Genomic DNA, 24,604 nt, shown 5'->3' with positions numbered 1-24,604 from the left:
TCCTCAGGTGCACTGCCTGTGCATGAGTATGTCCTCCTTATTTGGTTCTCCAAGCTTTTGGGAGATCAACTCACATTACAGGTGAAGAAAGTGAGAAGCAGAGAAGTTAAATCTTGTTCAGGGTCACACCATGAGCCAGTGGCAGAGTCAAGATGTGAACCCAAATCTGACTGACTCCAAAACTCCATTTTTTTAAAAAAAATTCCATTCAACTGGAGGACTACAGCCAGGCTTCAGGTGGTCCCCGAGCGCTGAAATCAGAGGCACACTGGTGTATACGTTTGTGTGCATTTTCAATGGCGAGTCCATCTCTTTTATCAGATTCCCTAAGGTGGTTGTCACCACCCCATTGCTTATACTGCTGCGTCCCTGGAGATGGTGGCCTTTGAGCTGGGTCTGGAAGATTGGGTAGGACTTCATGAAGCAGGATGGAGAAGCAAGCAGTGGGGTGGGGCGTGAAGGGGTCCAGCTGCGTGGAGGGAGGAGCACACGCGGGGGCTCGTTGGGGGAGAGAATTTGACATGTCCAAAGAGTGGAAAGGGGGCCGTGGATTCTTGCTCCTCATTTATTTATGCTCCAATTGTGGCTCTGGCTCCCGGCTCCTGAGGGGCACTGCCTGCCCTGCAACTTCCCAGCGTGGGTATACAGGAAAGGAACTCCAGGCTGGGCATCAGGATGTCCATTCTGGTGCCAGCTCTGTCCTCTGCTAGATTTTACTGCCAAAAAATCTAGTAGGAGGGGTTCCCGTTGTGGCTGAGCGGTAACAAACCCGACTAGTATCCTTGAGGACATGGGTTCGATCCCTGGCCTCACTCAGTGGGTTAAGGATCCAGTGCTGCCGTGAGCTGTGGTGTGGGTCACAGACGTGGCTCAGATCTGGTGTTGCTGTGACTGTGGCTGGCAGCTGCAGCTCCAATTCAGCCCCTAGCCTGGGAACTTCACATGCTGTGGGTACGGCCCTAAAGAGGAAAACAAAATCTAGTAGGAGACTTAACACCTTCTCCTACAACTCCCAGGGACGAGGTAAGAAGAAAATGAGGTCACATGTGCAGTTGCTTGAGGCTTCTCATTGGCCAGAGGCCATATCAGGGAAAGGGCTGCTCCCTGGAGCCCCCAGGCCCCGGGAAGTCCTCTGGCCCTTACCTGCTCCAGCCCTGGCTCTCAGCCCCACATCTCACTTGGAGTTACTCCTGGAGTCTCCTCATCCTGACTAGCCCGGATTTTTTTTTTTTTTTTTTTTTTTTCAGGGCTGCAACCACAGCATATGGAGGTTCCCAGGCAAGGGCTCGAATCAGAGCTATAGCTGCCGGCCTACACCACAGCCACAGCCACACAAGATCCGAGCCACATCTGTGACCTCCACCACAGCTCACGGCAACGCTGGATCCTTAACCCACTGAGCAAGGCCAGAGATCGAACCTGTGTCCTCATGGCTGCTAGTCAGATGTGTTTCTGCTGCGCCACGACGGGAACTCCTCCAGCCTGGGTGTTTTTAAGCACAAGCACCTCATCTTTAAATCTCAGCTTAACCTCGAGATGGACTCAGTACAAAGCTATGGCTGTTTGAGCATCAGGGCCTCTCCTCCGCCGGGACAGGGAGAGGCATCTGCAGTATGTTGATGCTGTCAGGTTCTTGGGAAATATGCACAGGTAGACACTTTGCCCACAATGGCTCAAGATTGCCAGTTCTTTCCGCTCCAGCTCCCCTTGTGTCCCAGTTTCCCTTTAGCTGAGGTGGTTGGCACGGGCATGTCTGGGATCTGGCTGAAGGGGACTGGAGTTGGGGATCAATTTAAGTTGGGTTCACAGGGAGATTTTATATCTCTATATGCAGTTCTCGGTCACTTTTGTGTACAGATAAATCATGGCTGGCTTCCTCTGTATAGAGGATGGCTTCTAGGAATCTTCCCACCCATAGTCCAACCCGTTTGGCACTGTGACATCAAGGTGTCATATCCAGAGGTCATCCTGTGATATGACTGTGTCTTCTGCTGCCCAGCCCTGGACGTATACGGGCAGTAGAAGAAAAACAGATTTGAAATGTACAGAACCAAAAGCTAGTTTGTAGAAAATATTTCCAGTCGTTCAAAGGAAAAATTGTGGAAGTTTGCCCAGCAGTTAGTAAAAAATCTTATGCTGTTTTTCTGAATTGTGGAATGTGTATGTTTTGACTCCTTTTTTTTTTTTTTCCATTCTAAGTAAATATTCACCTTCTTACCTAATTTTCTGTTCCTTTTCTTAAAGAGGAGTCTCCAAATTGTATAAGCTTCAGTTCCCCACACAATCTGGATCTCATTCTAGTGCTACCGTTACTTTTGTGTGATCCTGGACAAGTGGCTTATCCTTCCTGAACAGCTCTCTCTCCTGGAAAACATGAGTGACAGTTTGGACAGGTGAGGACGTGGAAGGCCCTGTGACTTTGTTCCATTTCTGAAACTGTTCCTAGAGGAAGCTGCACAGCCAGACAAAAATTAGACCAGAATATACAGGTAGGGGAGGCTGTAATGTATGAGACATCATGGTGAGCCGTGCATCCAGTAAAACTTAAATCAAAAAACTGGCCATAAGGTGGTTGTTGCAAACTGCAATGCAGTTTATAAGAAAGGATTCTGGAGTTCCCGTCGTGGCGCAGTGGTTAACGAATCCGACTAGGAACCATGAGGTTGCGGATTCGGTCCCTGCCCTTGCTCAGTGGGTTAACAATCTGGCGTTGCTGTGAGCTGTGGTGTAGGTTGCAGACGCGGCTCGGATCCCGCGTTGCTGTGGCTCTGGCGTAGGCCGGTGGCTACAGCTCCGATTCGACCCCTAGCCTGGGAACCTCCATATGCCTCGGGAGCGGCCCAAGAAATACCAACAACAACAACAACAACAAAAGACAAAAGACAAAAAAAAAAAAGAAAAAAAGAAAGGATTCTGGAAACAGAAGAGACTTTATGCAAGAACAAATTTAGTAGTGAGCTGTATCTATAATTCCAGGTTATTTCTGCAAAATCTGGGAAACAAGAGGGAAAGAAAAGGGGTATGAAGTACACAGAGCCTCCTCTTGTTGGAGGACTTTGAAATTCCTGGCATGGATAAATACAGGCTCAGATATTTGTTAAACAGTTGAAGGTATCAGCTAGTAGAATAAAAATGGGGCCGAGAACTCTGGTCCCTCTCTCTTCTTTCACGTGGGATGGCCTCGAAGCCACTGAGAGAGGCATAGAGGGCCAGAGCCAGGTGCGCCCCAGGCCCCCAGCTTCTCCCCCAGCTTCTCCCCCAGCTCCCAGCAGAGGGCTGGACACAGGGTTCGGGAAGCCCCTGCTGATGGCTCCCCGCCTCCTGCCTCCCAAGTAGCCAGGCTGGGGATGGGTGGGGACCAAATGGGACAGGAGCAGAGGGAGAAACTCTCCCCTTCCCAGAGAGAGAACCAGGCCGGAGAAGAGTGGCCATAAAACAAGCCAAGCCAGGACAAGGCCTGACATAGACAAGATCTGCTTGTTCAGACCCAAGCATCCCATGGACCACTTGTTACACAGACCCAGGCATTACTGTTCCCAGATTACGGGCTTGGGCATTACCCCAAAAGCAGGTTCTTATGCCAACCCAGGCATCACAGAGAACCAGATGTTACCCCAAAACAGGGGTGTCACAGACCCAAACGGTGTCTACACACCCCAGGCGATACCACATCACTTAGGAAGGGATGAAATTAGAATTCTCATCACAAAAGTCACAGTGGCTTAGGTGGGCCCGGGTCAAAGGTGTGAAATCTTGGCAATGAATGGTACCAGTGAGTCTGTGCTGAATGCTTGGTCCTTGAAGTTAGAAAATGCCCAAGTGTGGGGGCCTGGGTCCCCCTCTCCACCAGAGACCCTGAGGCACAGTCACCCACACTGTAGCTCCCTTAGGGCAAGGGCTGGGATTTCCTGAGTCCAGAGAGTGAATCTCCCAGCTCAGCCAAGACCCCTGGGACCCTCACACCAGGTGTCCTGAAGGCCCTGCCCAGCCCGGATGTCCCGAATGTGACCCATTCCCTCCCCAGTGGGTGTCCCCAGAGCTCTGCCTCCAGGGGGCGCCAAATGGACACTTCTCAACAGAGGCTGGACAGGCTCCACCTCCAGCAGAGCGGGCTTGGGGAGGAGACCTGAGTCCCTCCTGGCCACAGAGAAGGTCACCGTTGGAAGGAGCCTGAAAGCTGACAAGTTCATGTCCACCTGATAGAGGTAGAGGCTGAGGCTCAGAGAGGCGCTCCAGGTGAGCAGCAGAGAAGGGCCAGGACCCAGTGTGCAGGGCCGCCTGGCCTACTACTGTCTACTTCTCCATCCTAGGGCCCTTGGGGAAAGAGATGCAGTCCTTCCACCTAGGAAAGCCTGGTTTCAAGTCAGCTGTGCTGCTGGAGGAGAAAGTGGGGAAACCCTAGTGCTTCAGGAGTGGCCAACACAGCAACCCCCCACGTAATTCTTTGGTTCGGGTGAGAAAACAAAGGCCCAAAATGGTCAGTAACTTGCCCAAAGCCACAAAGCAAGTTAGCAGAGGACTCAGAATTGGAAAATGGGGCTCTCGACACCCAATCTCAGGCCAAAGGCCTGGAAAAGGCTCTTGCTGTGGCTGCCACTCTTGGCCAAGGTGGGGGGCCCAGGGACAGCTCACACTCTGGATTCCTCAGGCTCCTTCTTTGGCCCAGACACTAACAGATGCTGCTGGAGGCCAGGGCTGGACATAGTCGCCTTGGTCCCCTCCTCTTTGTCCTGCTGCCTCAGGATGGCCAAAATCAAGGCGAAGCAGGCCAGGGAGCCTGTCTTGAAGAAGAACTGCAGACCGATGAACCTGGGAGAGAACAAGGGATCCCTGAACACAGGAGCGCCTTGTCCAGGGCTTGGGTGTCCTGGGGATGGGAGCAGAGCAGGGTCAGCAGTCATCACCCATTGTGTAGTTGGAGACATTGGGGCCTTGTAGGGGAGAGACCTCTGGCTGCAGGGCAGTGGGCCCTGTCACCATGGCCTTGGTTGGGGAGACAGGAGAGCCCTTGGGAGTTGACCCCCATAGGGGGTCCTTTTGTGGAAGGGGGGAAAGGCTCTGAAAAGGGAGCCTCCGGTCGGGGCAGAAGCCTGGGCATCTTCCCTGCCTTGTCCCCCCTGTCTTGTGACCTGGGCTAGCCCCGCCTCTCTCTGAATCTCTCTAAGGGCTCAGGGGGTCTGACAACTGCAACTCTGGATCACCTCACCTGCCACAGAAAAGAAGGATTCCCTCTCCCCAGTTTGTCTAACTCATCAAGGCTCTTCTTTGATTTTCCTCCTTAAGGAAGCCCTCCTGGACCCATGTGCTCCTCAGAGCTGGAAGGGACCAGCTTCCTGCTCCCAGCCCTGCTGGCAAGTCCTTCTGCCCAACTGCTCATCTATCCCAGGGCCAGTGGCCTCTCTGCCTTCAGGTTCCTTTGGGCTCCCCGTCGTACAGATGGGAAGACTGAGTCCCAGAAAAGGCAGGTCTCACAGTGAGGGAGACAGCTGAGCCTGGATCCCAGGCCTCCTGAGCCTAGACAGTCATCTTCCTACCCTGCCTCAACTTGCTCCCTCCGGCTACTGGGCCGCTCGCCCAATTCCCCTCTCATTCAACCAGCACAGACTGGTTGGGCCCGGTTGGGCCGGTTATCAGCTGTGTGTCCTTGGGCCAGTTACTTAAATCTCACTTTCCCTCATCCATCAAAGGGGTAGACAGAGTCCAGCTCGCAGGGCTGGTGAGCTCATCGCTGGATCGAGCACCTGTCACCCTGCAGGCGGATGTCAGTGGACCTCCCCTCCCTGCTGGTGTCCTGCCTGGGACCCCAAGAGTATTTCCAGGTTTCCCAGGCAGCCCCCTGGCAGCTCTTAGCCCAGGTCTCACCGGTTTCGAAGCAGGTCGTGGTCATAGTAGCGACAGACGGCCCGGCGCCCACAGCTCTGGGCCCAGTACACACAGGTGGTGTCGATGGCGCTGCCGTGGATCACAGGGCTGGGCATCCAGGCTGGAGGAGGAAGTGCTCAGGGGACAATGGAATCTGGCATTCCTGTACCCCTCCCACTCCTGGCATATGTAACCCCGAGGGGCTCCGAGCCCCTCCGGTTAGGTCTTCAGCCTTCAGGCCCACCCCTTACGCTGGTATTGGGTGCCCTCTCCCTCATGGGCTGCTTAGCCGCTTGCACACCCACCTCCAGGGCACCTACAATGGATCTGCGGCCCTGTGGGCCAGTGCACCCTAAGGCCAGGGACTGGGTCCCACTCCTCCCTGTGCCCCCCCGGCCCAGCACACAGTGGGTAATCAGGACCAGTAGTCCCCAGCCGATTCCTTACCCAAGACTCTCTGGAGCATAAACTGGATCCCTACAGCCAGAGTCTTATCTTCTTTCTTCACTCCCCTAACGACAGGGACACAGTGACATGAGGACTGAGTGAGTTCCGGCCTTCAAGGGGCTCTCACCACCCTCATCTCTCCCATCACCCAGCCCCACCTGCCCCCAGTCTAAGGTCCTTGGACAGTGACCCAGCCCCACCTGCCCCCAGTCTAAGGCCCTTGGACAGTGACCCAGCCCCAGCCTGCCCCCCAGTCTAAGGCCCTTGGACGGTGACCCAGCCCCACCTGCCCCCAGTCTAAGGCCCTTGAACGGTGACCCAGCCCCACCTGCCCCCAGTCTAAGGCCCTTGGACGGTGACCCAGCCCCACCTGCCCCCAGTCTAAGGCCCTTGGACGGTGACCCAGCCCCACCTGCCCCCAGTCTAAGGTCCTTGGACGGTGACCCAGCCCCAGCCTGCCCCCAGTCTAAGGCCCTTGGACGGTGACCCAGCCCCAGCGTGCCCCCAGTCTAAGGCCCTTGGACGGTGACCCAGCCCCACCTGCCCCCAGTCTAAGGCCCTTGGACGGTGACCCAGCCCCAGCGTGCCCCCAGTCTAAGGCCCTTGGACGGTGACCCAGCCCCACCTGCCCCCAGTCTAAGGCCCTTGGACGGTGACCCAGCCCCACCTGCCCCCAGTCTAAGGCCCTTGGACGGTGACCCAGCCCCAGCCTGCCCCCAGTCTAAGGTCCTTGGACGGTGACCCAGCCCCAGCCTGCCCCCAGTCTAAGGTCCTTGGACGGTGACCCAGCCCCAGCCTGCCCCCAGTCTAAGGTCCTTGGACGGTGGGGCTCAGGCCCTATGCTCCCTTCAACCTGCAGAGCTAGGTCCCCAGCTCCATCAGGGCCCCGGGCTGGCCTCCCTGGGTCCTGGTCACAGATACCTCCCCTCTTTCCCCACTCCCTGGTCCCTCCGAATTCTTCCCTTCCTCCTACACTTGGCAAAACCTGGAGCTGGGCAGCCAGACACAGCATTTAGCTTCCGAATCATTGTAATGCTTCAGCCTGGGGGGCCCTGCCAACCCCTGGCTCCTCCTCCTGAGTAATCCCAGCACCTGGCATCTATCTACAGCTCAGTTCTTCCGCACTGTGCGCCCACATCACCCCCATGTGGTAGGCATAGTACCAGGTCCATTTTACAGATAAAGAGACTGACAGATGTTTCGACAGGTTAAGTGACTTAGCCTGGACCCCACGGCTGCTGGGTGTCAAGGATCAGAATTCTGCAGCTTTAATGCCACTTAACCAGGCTGCCGGCTGGGGCATCTGAGTCCTCTACTTCTGCACTTATGGCCAGATATGGATCTAATGCCTTCTAATAGTGTAAGGGGCTCCAACCCCCTTCTAATTTTCTAGAAAACAGGGAATAAGATAATCCCAACATAATGAAAATTTGGAATTATCCTGCTCTGCCCCTTATTCCAGCCCCCACACCAAGAGACGCTGACTTTGGCCTCAGGTAACAGTTTGCAGTCCCAGCAGGCACCCTCAGGACAATGGCCAGAAAGATCTAGCACAGGCTGGGTCCAGAGTGGATACTGATAGGGGCCTAGGTGTGGCCTCTCCCTCTCTGGGGAATGTAGTGGTCGGGGCTCTGGGCTCTGGCATCAGGACTGATCCACCCAACACTTGCTGTGTGACCTGGGGCTAGTGCTTGAACTTCTCTGAGCCTCAGTTTTCTTATCTGTAAGATGGGAAGAAAACTACATCTCATCAGGTTGCCAGGAGGATGAAGACGAGGGAGAGTCTAGTCTGCCATGGGGGCCCGGGACACTTCCTCCTTTGAATGGCTCCCTCCAGATTCCTTGTCCTGCCTGTGGTTAAGGCCCTCTTGGTACCACTGGTTCCAGTCCGCCTCTGCTATCACCTTAGGATGAGCATGAAGGAGGGCGTGTGGGTGACGCTGGCCACTGCTGCACCCAGGCTGACCAGGATCATGAAGGGCAGCACCAGGTGGCTGCAGGGGGACTCGCAGGAGCCCGCAGGCACAGGGCCGCCCCCCGCCACGCAGCTGCAGTTGGTGTAGAAGACCTGGGGGGCGGGGGAGAAGAGCCTCAGGAACCTCTAAGGACAGCAGGCGGCCACGGGCCGAGGCCCTGGGAGGCTTATGAGAGACCCGTGGACACAAACGAGCTGGGGCAGAGCTGGCTGGATGCTGGGATTTCGGAGCCTTTGCCTGAGTCAGGACGGCCCGAGCAGGCAGACAGGCTTTCTACACACAAGTGGGCTGAGGCTGGGCTGATGCCATGGGGAGAGGTGGAGGAGGAAAAAGCAGAGCATCACCCCCCCAAACACACACCCTCTACACACACTCACACCCCCCCACACTCGCACATAGGCAGTCATTACATATATACATGGACTCCACATATGCAGCCCCTCAACACACACACATGTTCACATGCTTACGTACTCACATTCAAACAGCACCGACACTCGCTCGTTCTTTAACCTGGTGATGCCAGCATACTCCACATCCCTGACTGTGCAAGGAATTAAAGTGTGTTTGGGGGAAGGAACTCAGATTTTCCAGTTCCTTTTACTGAAGTCTTCCAGGACACTGGATTCTAGAGTGGGTTCTGCAGGGGCGATTCACGCACAGGATGGAGAGAGGCAGAGAGCACGGTGGGAGTCCTGGTTCACCAGGTGAGGGAGGGGCAAGGACGTCTTCACCAGAGAGGGCTGTTGGATTGGGGCCTACTGCATGCTTAAAATGTCTCGGGGACTGTGCTCCTTTTCCTGGATTATGTCATGTGGCTCTACACTTCACGAATTTATCTGAGCGAAGCATTTAGCACAGTGCCTGGTATGCAGCAGGCACTCAATACTGTCACCTCCATTTTGCAGGCCAGGAAACCGAGGCACAGATTAAACCATTCGCCTAAGGTAACAGAGCCAATAGGCAGAACAGGGATTCCAACCAGATGGCCTGGCCTCAGTGCTCATAGGCCCATATCCACAGGCGATCACTTGTCCCCTGGGGCCCTTGGAGGGGTCTCAGAGAGATCCAACCAGGACAGGACAGTGAGTGCTAGGAGGCTCGAAAGCCTTTCCAAATGCAAACAGTTTACATGGCTCGGGGGCGCCTGGCTAGCTTCTGAAGCACCATTGACCAGGTGCTTTGCTCTGCGCCAGCCCAGGGGCCCAGGTCGCTCCCTGTAGGAGCCTCAGGCTTAGATGCTAATGCTCAGCAGGACACACACACTCCCACCCACCAGCCCAGGGCCTGAGGGAGGTGGGTCTTGTCCCCACTTGTCCTTTGGGGACAAGGAGGAGAAAGCAGAGGAGCCAGCTGCTCCTAGTGCTCTTCCTAAGGTTGGCACAGAATGCCCTGCTGCTAGTTATGCTGCTCTTCCTCCCTGCATACCCCCCCACCCCCAAGGAATTCCTTGAGAGCAGGGTCCCTTGGCTCTGGGTTTGTCCTCAGCCCCCCTGCACAGGGCCTGGCACAGAGGAGGGGCTCCGTGGAGATTTGTTGACTGAGTGACTGACTGAATGGGCTCATTGCTCCAACCTCCCCACTGGTCTCCCGTCTCCCTGTCTCCTGGCCTGCAGTCTGCATTCTTCCTCTTTTTTTTTTTTTTGCCTTTTTAGGGCTGTGCCTCCCACACATGGAAGTTCCCAGGCTAGGGGTCCAATCAGAGCTGCAGCTGCCAGCCTACACCACAGCCACAGCAACGCCAGATCCAAGCCACGTCTGCCACCTACACCACAGCTCACAGCAACACCGAATCCTTAACCCACTGACCGAGGCCAGGATTGAACTCGCATCCTCATGGATGCTAGTCAGGATTGTTACCGCTGAGCCACAGCGAGACTCCTTGGCCTGCATCCTGTTCGCCTTCCCCCTCATTATGGCCTCAGATGTGATCCAGCAGATCTGACCCTGTCACTGTGCTTAAAACCCATCCAGGTCTCCCCATTGCTCTCTGGAGAAAGTCTCCATTCATGGCGTCACATTCAAGGCCTTCCTCGCCTGGGCCTTGCTTTTCCTCTATGAATCCTTAGGCTTCTGCTCCCAGGAGTTTTTTGCAGTGTCTTGAAACACTGCGCGTGCGCGCGCGCGCGCGCGCATGTGTGTGTGTGTGTGTGTGCAAGCGCGCGCACCTGTGCGCATGCACGCACACAAGCACGCTGTATGATGTGTCCCCTGCCTAGAAAGCCATTCGCTGGTTTGCCTGCTCACCCTTGAAGATCCAGCACAAATCCCGAGTCCTTGGAAGCCTCTGGAACCATCCTGGGGGCTGCATCTCCTACCATCCTTGTCTGTATGTGTGGGGTCCACCTCTCCTGCCCGTCACCCCCCTGGGATTCCTGAGTTAGTTCCTTTTGCCCTGCCCCTGCCTGGACAGCTGGGGCCACATCTGATTCACCTCCGAGCTCTGGGCCCTGGCACATGTCTGGGCTGGGCTGGCAGTGAGAGCTTATTGAAAGCATAACATTCCACATCTGCCAACAGAAAGAGGCGGATGACAGAGAGAAGAGCCAGAGGATGAGACCACTCCGAGGTGGAGGGTGTGACGGGCACACAGAGACGGGGAGGGCGGAGCCCATGGGAGGCAGAGGGGGCGGCCAGAGGCCTCACCCACCTACCTGGCTTTTGTCCTGAGCCTCCTGGACTAGGCGGCTGGTGCAGCCTGCGTGACAAGGCGTGAGGTACTCCACACGCGCGCTGGAGTCGCAGATGGGGTTAAAGTCATCGGATGGGCAGGAGCAGGGCTCCATGCAGCCTGGAAATAGCTCCAACCCAGGCTGGGCGCTGGGGGGGAGAGAAGGCCCGCCTGTTGGTCCGGCTCTCCCTCCCACAGGCCATGGAGCCAGAGCTACCTCAGCCCTGGAGAGCCGTGGTCAGAGATTTCGGCTCCACACACAGGTTTCTCACTGTCAGGGCTGCTCCATCACAGGCAGTGATGAGCCCCTTGGCATGGACCCCGCAAGAGGCCTCCAGGGGGAGAAGGGGGAGCAGAGTCTGGACCAGAGGCTCTGAGAACCCGTCCAGCCCCAAGATCCTACAGGTCTTTGAGCTGCGTCTGCAAACGTCTCTGCTCCTCAATGACCCATTTTTAGAGGCTATAAGATAAATTCTTCGCAGAACGTAGCCTCAGCTGAAAAGGGCCTTTATCTGATGAGGTGGATGTGACTTCCTTTTCTGAGAACACTCGAGCCGTCTATGTGGGGCCCAGTCAGGGTACCTGCGTAACTGGGATCTCTGAGCTGCTCCTGCCTCTCTCTGGCCTGGTTCTCTGCCAGGTTGGCGGGTTCTCCTTTCCCACCTCCCTCCTGTCTTCTCTTGACCTCTCTCTCACTCTAGCAACCCTGCCTCCTGTCCGGGGAACATTTTAGTTCTACCCAGCTCCCTTCGGAGGGCCTGTCCCCCTGCCCCAACACCCAGGGGTGTCCCTGTTCTTGTCCTGCCAGGACCAGATGGGGTGCACAGGGGCAGGAGATCAGAAGAGAGGCAACTCAACCTCTCTGTGCCTTGCTAGTCTGCTGTCCTCATTGGTGAAACAGGGATGGTGGCAGGACCTGTCCTGGAGATGCCGTGAGGGTTCAGGGCGATGGAATATGGGAGGGGCTGGCACGTGGGAGACCCTTGGTTCTCGGCAGCTATTATATCACTAGGTGTGCTGGAGTATGAGGAATTCTCCTCAATTTGATCTGCTGGTCCCCAAAGACATCTTCAGTGACTTAGAACTCAAAGCTCAGTGAGTAAATTGTGAGAATATAGATGAGAACATGGGTGCGATGAGATGCCAGGGTCAAGGTGAAAGGCAGAGGAAGAGAAAAACGGGGCATGTGAGGTAGGCTGGTTTTCCCCCACTTGCCTTTTAAAAAATCATGGGAAAATAGTTACGTACTTTGACTCTGAAAATCATTAAAAGGCCCCGCTCCCGCCCGCCTCAGCCCAGGGGCTTCATGCAGCCCTGGCTGGAGCCCCACCTCTGTGCCCAGACAAGGCTCTGCAGAAGGATGCGCCCTGGACCTTTGGGAAAAGGAGAAGGGAGACAGAAGGTGGGGAGAGAGAAGGGAGACGGGGAAGGGGCTGGCGAGGTGGGACCAGGACCCAGGGGCAAGGGCTGAGCGCTTCTAGGCTGAGGCTCCCTGTAGTGACACAGAAGGAGCCCCAGGTGTGCAAAGTTGGCACCTGCGTGGAGGGAGGAGATGTTGAAGAATAGGAGGGAACAGAAAAAGTTGGGGACTTCTAGCTGAGCATGGGGCCGCCGTATGCCTGGGGCAGTTCCTGGGCAAAATGGAGTCATTCTGGAGACGAGGCAGTGTTGGAACTTCCAACCTTCCCTCCAAGACGGCGCCCAAGGAGAGAGGGCCTGTGTCATGAGGGGTCGGGGGAGAGGGAGAGGGAGGGATTTTCAGAAGCTTTGCTCCTGGAGGGCAGGGGCAGGCACTGGCCCCCAGACAGGAGAAGAACTCCAATGTTAGGGTCATGGAACAGCAGCATTGTAGCTCCCAGGCTCTAAGGGCCAACGATCTCCAAAGTCTTTAGGCTAAATTCCTTCCAGGGTGTAAGCTTGCTCTGCAGCACTCCCAGCAGGGGCCTTCCAGCTCCCACTGCCCACCTCCAGCAATGAGAACTCCATGTCTACTGGGCAGGCCTTTCCTCTGCCAGGGGGGCAGAGCCTTCCTCAGGCTGAGCTGGTCCTGCTCCTGTGGTGCGGCCTCTGCTCCAGCCCTGCTAGGTCACTCTGCCTTACTTACGCCATCCAACCTGGTGGCCTTGCCCTGCCCCGGCCTCCACGCCTCCTGAGGCCTGAGGGGTCCTGCCCGAGCAGTTCCATCACTCCCCCTTCCAGGGGTACCTGACACCTTCACTGGAGCCTTCGGGAAAGAAGCCCCACTGCTCACAACTGATCCTGGTGGGGAGCTGAGGGAGATTTGAGGTGCCCTCTTGGCCTGGCCTTATCTGGGCCACCCCCTCCCATGTCCCCGGCACCCTCCTCCAGCTTATGCCCACAGGCTCCCGCCCGGACTCACCCAGGCTGGTGGTTGATGCCTGCAATATGGTGGGTAGAGCAGCCCATGAAGAAGAGGGGTGTGCTGAGGAGTAGGCAGAACAGCGCCCCCAGCAGGCAAAGGATGCCGCAGTGCATGGGGCCCAGGCGGAGGCGCTTGACCAGGATGCCCCCTGCCACGATGCCCAAGATGGCCAAGGGGATGGTGAGGCAGCCGATGAGCAGGTTGGCATAGGAGGCTGTGACGGAGAACTGGCGCTCCAGGAACTTGGGCAGGAAGGTGGCCATGCCCGCCACCATGGACGACATGCACACCTGGGACAGGACCACCAGCAGGAAGATGGGGTGGCGCAGGGTCCGCAACAGCACCCTGGGGAACACTGTGGGGGGAGCAGGGAGAAGGTCAGAGGGGACCGGCCATGCCATGCGTTTCCGCCCCATCCTGCGCCGTTCACATCGTTCCGTTCCTTCGTCTCACAGCCTTGCAGGTAATTCTCTTGCACTCAGCCCCACCCCATTTGACTCCTTTCCACTTAATTCTGTTCTGTCTTTGAAATGCGGTTGCCTTCCTTGCCATTGAGTCAGACAGCCTTTTATTTGACTGCATTTCCTTCCATCCAGTGCTACTCAAGATGCGATTCCACGTGGCTCTATTCCATTTCGATTCTATCTCAATCATCCCATCCCATCTCACTTCATTTCTTCTCTTCTATGTATTCATCTCATTTCCCCCACTCAGCTGTTTCCATCCTGTCCTGCTCTAGCTCTTTCCAGGCCAACCCAGGCCTTCGTCTTCCCTTTTGTGTCCCTGACATGGGCCAGCATCCGCTCCCCTGATCTTCCCATTCCTAGTTTGTGTTTGTTTCTTCAGAGCACTTTACCTAAAATCCTACACCTCTAACCCATTTAGCCACATTCTTGTCATCCCACCAGAATGTAAGCTTCGTTTCAAGCAGGGATCTTTGTCTGTTATGCCAGTTGCTGAATCTCCAGAGCCCAGGATATAGTAGTTACTCAACAGGTATTTAAAGAATGAAGGAAAGAATGAGTGAATGGACATAGAAATGAATAGGTAATCAAACAGCCAAATATTGGGGCAGGATCTAAAACCTCCAGAGAAGGTGAAAGCTGAGAAGGCCTGGTGCTGGGCTGTTTCCTGGAGGTAGGGCCTGAGGAATGGGGCACAGCTGGGGCAAAAGCACGGAGACAGGAGTAGAATTGACAGCTCTGGCTTTGAAGCTGCCTCCTAAACCAATGCCTATGTACAGGTCTCCCCCCTTGCAAGTCGCTAAACTGTTTTTTTTTTTTTTTTGTATTTTTCTAGGCCACACTTGCGGCATATGGAGGTTCCCAGGCTAGGGGTCTAATCAGAGCTGTAGTTGCTGGCCTTCGCCAGAGCCATAGCAACGCGGGATCTGAGCCATGTCTGCAACCTACACCATACCTCATGGCAATGCCAGATCCTTAACCCACTGGGCAAGGCCAAGGATCGAACCCGCAACCTCATGGTTCCTAGTCGGATTCGTTAACCACTGTGCCATGTCGAGAACTCCTCCAAGTCACTAAACTGAAGGGCACATGACATTGAGAAAGGCCTGGCCTGTGGGCTTCAGGGCCTTCATCAGCGTAGGAAGAGCTGATGCTGGAAGGAGGAGAGCACGGGCTCTGGTTAGGGGAGGAAAGCCAAGGCGATGGCCAAGAAGACTTTGCTCTGACTCGTGAACTCTCTTCACTAACAACAAAAGAGAAGAGGTGTTTCTGCCCTCAGGAGGCTACACGGATTTAGACAATGTGTAGGGGAGAGAGGAGCAGAGGTCTTTGTAAGAAAAGGCATCAGAGGCTCAAGGCCAGGCTGGGCTGGAGGAGAGAAGGCCACGGGCTCCTCTGAGTGAAGTGGGGGGGCCCTTCTGTTCCGGCAGCAGAAGGACCCAGGCCTCTGCCACGGAGATTTCCCTCCATCCTCAGAGTATGACCAGGGCCAAGCCAGCTGGTTCCCTGGCCCCTGGGCCTGGCCAAGAATGGTTTCCTTCAGAGCCAGAAAATAAAAACAGAGTCCAGGCAGGGTGGGTGGGAGCTGGGGCCATGGAATTCCCCCTTCTTCGTGTCCCAGGTCAGCCTCCTGGCCCTGGTCCCTTTCCATACATGCCATGTACATTCAGCTGGCACCTGGGATGGGGAGGGTGTGACGCCAAGCCTTCACCCCAGGGCACTGCTCCAGCTTCCCTCCCTCCCTGAGCTTCCCTGGCCAGGAATAGCCTGGATTTGGCCCAAGCTGTATAGGTGACCTCATTGTACAGGTGGGGACAAGACAGGAGCAGGGACTTACCCAGTTCATCCAAGGAGGTCGCAGCCAAGCCAGGAGGCCCCGGGGGTTTCCTGACTCCCGGGGTAAGGGCCGTTTCCCCTCTATCTCCCCTCCCCGGCTGGCACCCCATTCAGCATTCCTGTGTCTCTGGCTGCCTGACTCCAGAAGGTTCCATCTCACAGATTGCTTCTCTCCCATTCTCCTGTGCTAATCACTGCAGTGCACTTTGTCCCCATTCTCTATCTCTCTCCGCATCTGCAACCTGTCCCTAGAACAGATGGAAAATTCCTGGAGGGCAGAGTGATGCCTTCCCCTTAGATAGGGATGCCTGAAAGAGAGCTCTGGGCTGACTCTAGCTCAGAGACATCCTTCTCCACCGGACAGGGCCTTCCCTTAGCTCAGCGCAATGTCTCCTCCCATCAGACAAACCAGGGCCTCTTTCCAATTTGAGACTATGTCTCTGTTCTGAGACGGGGACTCCTCCTGCACGGAGGCCAGGTCTCCACCATTAGACAAGGCAAGTTCTCCCTCCATCCAGGGACTCGGTATCCTCCATCAGACAGAGACCTCCGTGTCTCTCATCAAAGAGGGCCTCTCCCAGCTCAGGGACCGTATCTCCCCCATCAGAGAGGGCTCTTCCTTAGCTGAGAGCCCTCCCCCTGCAAGAGCTTAGGACTCCTCCAACTGAAGGGCCATGGTTCCTCCTCCCTCTGCCTTCCTCCTGGCCCTAGGTGGTCAAGGCTAAGCCTCAGGATCAGACTGACCCCTCTGGAGCTCAGCAGAAAGCCCAGCAGCAAGGGTGGTGGACCAGCCACAAGGCCTATGCTGGCCCTGCCTTGGCCTGCCCCCAGGATCATGTAGGAGCTGAAACCATCAGAGACAGTCTGGCCCAGGACACCCACTCCAAGATCCATTTTCAGCAACTGGCCCCAGCTTTCCTCTGGGCTGGAGCCAAAGCAATGATTAATAAGCTCTTCCACGGAGCATCATACTGGGGCCTTCCAGCAGCTGGGGGTGACCTGAGGTTAAGGCATCTAAGCCCCTGCTGTGAGGCCCAGTACACCCCTTTCCTTGGGAGTCCTGGAGAAGTGGGGCGAGATTACTGGCATACCCCAGCATGGAATCATAGGAAACTCTTCCCAAGAAGCAGATCGAATAAACTTCCTATTTGCAAAAGTCCTTGTGGAGGGAGGTGGTTCAAGCGAACTCTGTGGTTATCCCGCTCCTAAACCACAGGCAACTCAATTTACTGACCTGGGACATGGTCAGAGTAATAATAGGAGGGCGGGGTGATAATTGAAAGAATAATTGTGTCTTATATAAGCACAGTTTTTTAAAAATAGTATACAAAGGGCCTTCCATTCATCATCCCAGCTGAGTCTCCTAACAGTCCTTGAGAGAGGCAGAGCAGATTACTGATCCAGTATTTCAAATGAGGAAACTCTGGTTAGGGGAGGAAAGTAACTTCTTAAGATTGTGCCCAGTTAGTGTCACAGCTGGGTCTCTAACCCAGGGCTTCTGACTCATCATCCAGGCTCTACAAGAGCCTGGCACACAGCAGGCACTCAGTCAATGCCTGTGGGATCAGACTCTTTAGAAATGATGGTGGGGTCACAACATGGACCCCAGTTACAGATAACTGAGTTCATAGTCTCGGGGTTGGAGTGACATGGATCTTACTTCTGTATTAACGGGGAAACAGAGGCCCAGAAAGGAGCAAGGACCTAGGACAAAAGCCCAGGTTTCTGGACTTTAGCCCAGAGCTTCTTCCACCCATGCCACAGCCTAGGAATTTAATCAGTATTTACTGAGAGCCTCCTCTTTGCAGGCTCTGGGGTGGGAGGAGGAGAAGGGTCGCAGAAGAGCTGGAATGGGCCTTGACCCTCAGGAGCTCACGGCTTGGGAAAAGGGATGGACAACACAGATCCAAGCTGATATCGGAGCTCCAAGGTTTTGGAATGCTGAGAAGCGGGAGAGCCAGGCTGCGGGAAAGAGAGAATGGCTTTGACCTAGAGGGATGAGGAAGATTTTAATAGATGGCAATAAAAAATGATGTTCAAGGCAAAGAGGATCTTATGAGCAAAGGACCGTACGGTGCTCACGAGGGGCCTGTAGGTGTGGAAGATGCATCGAGAGAGGCAGAAGGGCTGATCCTGTACAGTCCCATGTGCCTCTCTGGCCCCACCTCTGGCCTGAGCTCACTTACCTTTGATGAACTGGATCACAGTCAGGTCTGGGGCCATCTGGGCTAGGCCATCCTTCTTTGGAGACGCTCCAGGGCTCTGCTCAGATGGAGAGTCCTCACCCTGGGAAGACACACAGCCAAGGACAGTCAGCTGGATGCCAGGCCTTCTGCGCAGGGAAGCTATGGGCCGGGGAAGGGAGCTCTGGGCCGGGGAAGGGAGCTCTTGGAGAGGACAGCACAGGGTCCATCACCTCATCAGGAACAACAGGGGCCAGCAGAGTCCCTTTCGATATTGGCCCTGCAAGTACTTAACAAGTGGGATTTTTTTTTTTTTTGGACTACTCCAACAACTTGCATAAGTTCCCAGGCCAGGGATCGAACCTGAGCCACAGCAGTGACAACGTTGAGTGCTTAACCGCTAGGCCACTAGGGAATTCCCTTAATAAATGATTTTGAAAGAACGGATGAAATCCCACGGTGGAACTTGGCCACCACCATTATTAACATCGTTTTTGTTTAATTTTTTTATTATTCAACGAATTTATTACATTTACAGTTGTACAATGATCACCACAATCCAATTTTATAGGATTTCCATCCCAGACCCCCAGAGCATCCCCCCACCCCCCGAACTGTCCCCTTTGGAAACCATGCATTGTTCAGAGTCTGTGAGTCTGTATCTGTTCTGCCAAGAAGTTCATTCTGTCCTCTTTTCCGAGTCCCCATCACCGTTATTAACGTGGTAACAAGACACGTCGCCATGAAATTCCCACCATAGCCACCCCATCGTCGTCATCCCCAGCACCTTCACTCACCCCATTCACGTCACCAAGGCCGTCAGGAACGGACGACCCGTACCGCCCTCACTGTTGTCACTGTCCCGGTCAGTATCCCCCACTGCCTGCGCGATCTCCACCGCTGTCACCTGACCCTTAGAATCACCAGCAACGCCATGATCAGAATCACTAATACCAAGATCACGGTCTCGGACAGCCACGCAGGAGCACATACGTTGCGAGGTTAGGTAACGTGCTCCGCATCCCACAGCGAGAAAGTGGCAGAACTGAGATCGGTGCTCAGGCCTGCCCGAGTAGAAAACTCATGCTTTACTTCTTAGGTCCTGTGAGTCAGAGTCCTGACACAGGAGGGGCCGAATTCGGAGGCACCTCTGTGGGGTGATGCGAAGGGGCGAAATCAGAGTCCTATTTCTCTGAGTGAGGCACCATGGGTCTATTATTCATGTATATCTCAGAGCGGTGCTGTCCAGTGGAGCAGCCACCAGCCGCATGTGGCCTCTGAGCACTGGAGCTAATGGCTGGGCCAAATTGAGATGTGTAAGATACATATTCCATTTCAAGGACTTAGAATGGAAAAAAAAAAAAAGAATGGAAAATACCCCATGATTAGTTTTTTATATTTACGAAATGCTTAAAAGAGGTTTTTTTTTGTTTTGTTTGTTTTTGGTCCTTTTAGGGCCTCACTCGTGGCAAATGGAAGCTCCCAGACTAGGGATTGAATTGGGGCTGTAGCTGCCAGCCTACACCACAACCACAGTAACACCAGATCCAAGCCAAGTCCACCACCTACACAGGAGCTGGCAGCAAGGTTGGCTCCTTTAACCCACTGAGCGAGGCCAGGGATTGAACCCTCATCCTCATGGATACTAGTCAGATTCTTAACCTGCTGAGTCACAATGGGAACTCCAAAATGAGAATATTTTACATACAGTGGGTTAAAGAAAATATTTTGTTAAAATTAAGATCTCGGAAGTCCCCGTGTGGTGCAGAGGGTTAAGTATTCGACATTGCCACAACCGTGGCATGGGTTCTATCCCTGGCCTAGGAACTTCCACATGCTGCAGTTGCGGGCAGGAAAAAAGAAATTCAGTTCTTTTCCTTCTGAATGTGGCTCTTAGACAATTTAGAATGCCATTTATGGCTCACATGATATTTCTTTTGGACATGTTGCCCTAAGGAGAACTAGAGAAGTCCCCTCCTCGGTTCTCAGTCCTGGCCCAGCTGTGGGAGAGCGTGGGTCCCTGGGGAGGTGGGTGCTGCCCCAGGATCGGAAGTCAGAGAGGCGGGGACAGACTGCCAGCTTCCCAGGTTTCTTATCAAGGAGGGGCCGGCTTGCCCTTCAGACAGGCAGCATCTTGTTAGTTCCTTGCCTGGGGTTCCTCGTCCCGAGGGAACAATAAAAACAAACACCGTGTCATCTGCTGCCACATGTGTAACTCTGTGGTCGACACCTCACTTTCACAACTACCCTGTCCTTTAATTCCCACGAGTCTGATGCAGGGCCTATCACTGCATCTATTTCACAGAAAAGGAAACAGAGGTCCCCAAAGGGGAAGTGTCACCCCGGAGTTATTGACAAAGCAGGGTCTAGTACCGCGCCCTGTACCCATCTTCCCCTCTGGGGTTTGTGGGGGAGAGAGACCTTCAGGGGCCGGGGAGGGGGGTCCGGAGGGCATCCAGGGGGAGGGGAGGTCTGGGAGCAGACAGACAGGAAGGAAGGTGTTTTGACGCAGGGGTGCAGGACCTGCAGGAGGGCGGGCGTGGGATGGGACCTGTTGGGTGCGGGACGTGGGGGAACCAACCTGACCACGGCCGAGAACCTCTCCGGGAGGGAGCAGGGCAGTTAGGAGGGCCGAGCTGAGGGGTCTGGGCTTTCTCCTGCAGGGGGGACTGAGAACACAGACCTCCAGCCCCTCTCTCTATGCTCTCCAGAAGTTTCCACCTCTCTCCCCGCATCTGTTTTGAGGAATCCTGACTAATAGTGGGCTCCAGAAACAGGAAACATCTAGCCTCTGCTCAGACTGGGTCTCGGAGCACAGTCTATCTGGCCTGCGGTTTGCCCAGGTCAGCAGGTCTGGGCCGAGGGGGCTGGTCCAACTTCCCTTCTTGGGCCATATGCTGACTGCTGCAGCCTGCAGGACTGGGTCTCTGTGTGTGGTCCAGCTGGGCCTCCAGGGGGTCCAGAAACTGTCCTCAGAGGAAGCTGGGTTCCTCAAAAGATCCAGGCCAGGGCTGTGACCCCAGCCCCAAGGAGCCAGTGCTGACCCTGGGGGATGATGGCGAACTCTCTGTCAACTTTCAGCTTCCATCACATGCGGCCACAGGAGGCAGCCACGGGGATGGGGTTATCTGCTTAACTTCCTATCCACTACGGGAAGGAGCTGCTGTTTTCTAGCAGAGTTCCTGAGCCTCTGAGCTTTGGGAAGGAGCAGCGTGCCCCTGGCTCCCTTACAATGGGATTCTTGCAATTGGCTGTGGCTCTTTTCTCTTTGGCTACTGGAAAGCTCAGGAGCAAATAAGTGGTTCAAGGATACCAAGCAAATTCATCTCCATCTCTCTCCTGTTCTGATAACCTTTTGCTGTTATTTCTGGTGTCCTGTTTCTCCTTCTTGATTGAGGGACTCAGCACATGCCCAGCGATGGCGCTTCCAGGGCCTGGATTCCACGTTTCACTAGCCAATCCACCAGGTCATTTAATCTCTCTGTAAATCAGTACCTTGATTTAAAAGAGGGGTTAGGAGTACCCATCGTGGCTCAGGGGAAATGAATCTGACTCATATCCATGAGGACACAGGTTCAATCCCTGGCCTCACGCAGTGGGTTAAGGATCTGGTGTTTCTGTGAGCTGTGGTGTAGGTCACAGATGCAGCAGGGATGTGGCGTGGCTGTGGCTGTGGTGTAGGCTGGTGGCTATAGCTCTAATTATTCAACCCCTAGCCTGAGAACCTCCATATTCTGTGGGTGTGGCCCTAAAAAGACAAACAAATAAACCAACCAAATGAAAGGTTAATAAATGAAACTATTTCATAGAATGGAGCCCACTTAACACAAAGGGCTCAGAAGAGGGTACGATCAGAGCAGGCGATATGTTTTGGCCTGATTTATTGGCCCTTTACATGTGTTTGGTGTGAGCTGCCTCAAACCTTTTACGGAATATAGTGAAAGTAGGAGACAGAAAAGCATCTAAGAAGAATATATATTTTCCCCTTATTTTTTCTTTTAAGACCTGGCCTGATCTGTGCTAAGAATGAGCACTCCTGGTTACTGAGCTTACATATCAAGTATTAAATCACCCACTTTTTAGCATCCCTTTGCCTCATTTCCTTCTTACAAAAGCCCCAAGACGTAGGTGGTATGTTTCTACCCATTTTACAGATGTCAGACTTAGTGAGTGGCCAAGTCAGGATTCACACTCTGCTGGTGTGGTATAGACAAGCCTGCTGTTGGCCTCCCTCCCTGCCACTGAGGGGTGCCTCAGACACCGAGGAAACACTTGCATGGTGCCTCCTGGGCCAGGTCAGCTACTGGGCACCTCTCTTCTGTAGCTTCCGTCTCTTCCTCTGTCAAATGCTGTATTGGGCTAAATCAGTGTTCTTTTAAAAACTGGTTTTTAGCAGCAGAAACCTTTTCTCAATGGAAATCTCACTCAAAAGACTAGTATAAAAACCCCAAGTAGAACTGGTCTGATTGAAGTGTGTGTGTGTGTGTGTGTGTGTGTGTGTGTGTGTGTGTAGGGAGGAGAATTCTGGTCCTTCGCCCTGCTGGAGGACACCTAACCTCAGTCCCCCTATGGTGGCACCCTTGGGATTCCATGGCGTGCAGTTTGAAAACCACTTGATCAGATTACCCAAAAGGGCCCTCTAGCGCCATTGTTTGGGGAAGCTCTGATCTGCACCTGCAGGAAGAGGAATCCTCTCTTTAGTCTTTTGGGGCTGAGATCCGGCCTTGTACAGGCCAATGCGGTGGGAGGTGGTAGTGGCCAAGCTATGAGCACAACCTTGATCGCCTCTGGGCCTGAACCCTGCTGTCCATCAGGCAGAGTGGAGGTTGAACCGGATGATCACATGGAGTTGGCAGACCTTGCCTAGTCTTCTGCCCATTGTACAGACAGGGAGACTGAGGCCAGAGACCTTCTCTGGGTCACACAATCTTTATCTTACATATCACCATCTCCTGGATACCAGCAAAAGCTGCATTTGCTTCTAGGAAGGTATCTTGGGGACCCCTGAGCCTGGGAGGGGGTGCTTGAAGGGACTTCAGAAAGGGCACCCCTTTTATGTGCTCCCCCTCCTGTTCCTACTCGCTGCAGAAGATACGCATCCCATGTCTGAGGACCTGGGCCTTCTGGCTGCTGATTTTGCCTAACTGGGCCCTTCCTCCTGTCCCTCCACTTCCCCATCAGTGGCTTGAGGGGGCGAGGCCAGCCTGAGCAACCGCGAGTGGACCCAGCCAAGGCGGCCTCGGGGAGGCGGGGGAACAGTTCCTCCCACATCAATATTTATTGCCCCAGAGCTGCTGGAAGCAGATCATCGTGTTCTTAGTCTTCGGTTCTTTTTTAAGAACCTCTCACCCCTTCCCTCCCCACTCCCCAACCCCATGTGCTGACAACAGAATGAATCCAGACAGCCAGACAGGTTCACAGCTGGGGAGCCAGGGTTTCAAGGCATCACAGAGACGCGGCTCTTAAAACGCAGCATCTCTGCATTACAGCAACTTCAAGTCAAGGAATTGCGCATTCTCGGAACCCAAAGTACATAGAAGATTGATTGCTTCAGGAATATAATCTCAGCATCTTGCGCAACGGCACATAATGAAGAAGTGACTTGCTCAAGGTCACATGACTGACATGTGACTAAGCCTGGCACAGCCACGTTCACCCTTATTTCTTCCACCTAGTCTACCCCATGGCCCAAGTGGCAGTTCTTCTCTGTACTGATGTAGGACCCGAAACTAGCAGCTCCGTCTCTTCCTTTCCTCTGTGATCATCCCCGCTTCTAAGAACTCTTGCCCAAGTTCCAGGAATTCTATCTCATTCGCATTTTGGCTTGAGCTAAGCAGAACCGGGAAGGACCATGTGTGGGTCCAAGCCGTCGTCTTCCCCGGAAGTCGGTCCTCTCCAGCGCCTGCCTCCCCCTGCTTCTGAGCCCACATCAGCCTTTTGCTGTCTCTGGGGTGCCCATCCCACAGCAGAGCAGGATCCAGGGCTGTGGGGTCCCCTCCCACGCTGCTCTTTGGGCTCATCTCCTGCCCCACCTTACTGCCGATGCCCTGGTTCCTGCCTGGACCAATGCCATAGCTGTCGGATCCATCACCCTGCCCCCAGCTGCTCTCTGCACACTCCCCTATCCTTTCGGAGCCTTTCTGTGCTTAGCACCTGTCATAAAGTCACAGGACTCCCTGCTTCCTGTCCAGGGCTACCCACCGCTCTTAAAGCTGACAGGAAGGCTTTTCCTGATCTGGCCCCTGCGGGCTGGTCAACGTCAACTCTCTTTGGTCCCCGGCCCCGCCCCCGTGGAGACAGCCCCTGCCGCAGTAGGGGTGAGACATGGGATGGTGAGGTTTGAAGGGCAAGTGGGTGTGGGGTTGGACCCCTTGGGATCAGGTCCCAGCTTTTCCAGGCAGGGACATTTTCAGCCCTTCCTCTTATGGCCAAACTTGCTTGCTCTAAGGAGGTCCTATCTCATATTATGGCAAACATATTCAAATGCACCATCCTGCCACATTAAATTGAATTATTCTTGCTGCAAAATAGTTGACAAGATTTTTACAAATTGTCCCTTTGAAATTAGAATTACTTAGTGACAACCAACTTCCTTAATTTATTATTGTGATTTCTCAACAAATACCTCCCGTGAAATAAGAAGAAACGTATTTATATATTTCTGTGCACAGAGCTCCAGAAACGCTTGAACATAAGAGCGCTAGGAGAATCTTTTGTTCTAATATTTTGTCCTTGACCTGGTTCCTGACACAGAGCTTCTAAGATCTTTGTACTTTGCTGGG

At 54.3% G+C, this 24,604-nt stretch overlaps 1 protein-coding gene across 1 annotated transcript in view; it reads right to left on the bottom strand.

The window, feature by feature from the left end:
• Positions 1–2,911: 2,911 nt before the first annotated feature.
• Positions 2,912–24,604, bottom strand: part of SLCO2B1 (solute carrier organic anion transporter family member 2B1) — a 48,019-nt gene continuing 26,326 nt past the window's right edge. Inside the window, 7 exon segments of the mRNA XM_047752308.1 lie at positions 2,912–4,809; positions 5,863–5,983; positions 6,310–6,374; positions 8,214–8,377; positions 10,940–11,105; positions 13,337–13,694; positions 17,826–17,925. Coding sequence (XP_047608264.1) covers positions 4,629–4,809; positions 5,863–5,983; positions 6,310–6,374; positions 8,214–8,377; positions 10,940–11,105; positions 13,337–13,694; positions 17,826–17,925 — 1,155 coding nt within the window. The 3' untranslated portion in view covers positions 2,912–4,628.

Source organism: Phacochoerus africanus, chromosome 11, assembly GCF_016906955.1.
Source record: "Phacochoerus africanus isolate WHEZ1 chromosome 11, ROS_Pafr_v1, whole genome shotgun sequence".
Lineage (NCBI taxonomy): Eukaryota > Metazoa > Chordata > Mammalia > Artiodactyla > Suidae > Phacochoerus > Phacochoerus africanus.
The sequence above is the reverse complement of the archived record's forward strand: the minus strand, read 5'-3'. Positions and strand labels throughout refer to the sequence as shown.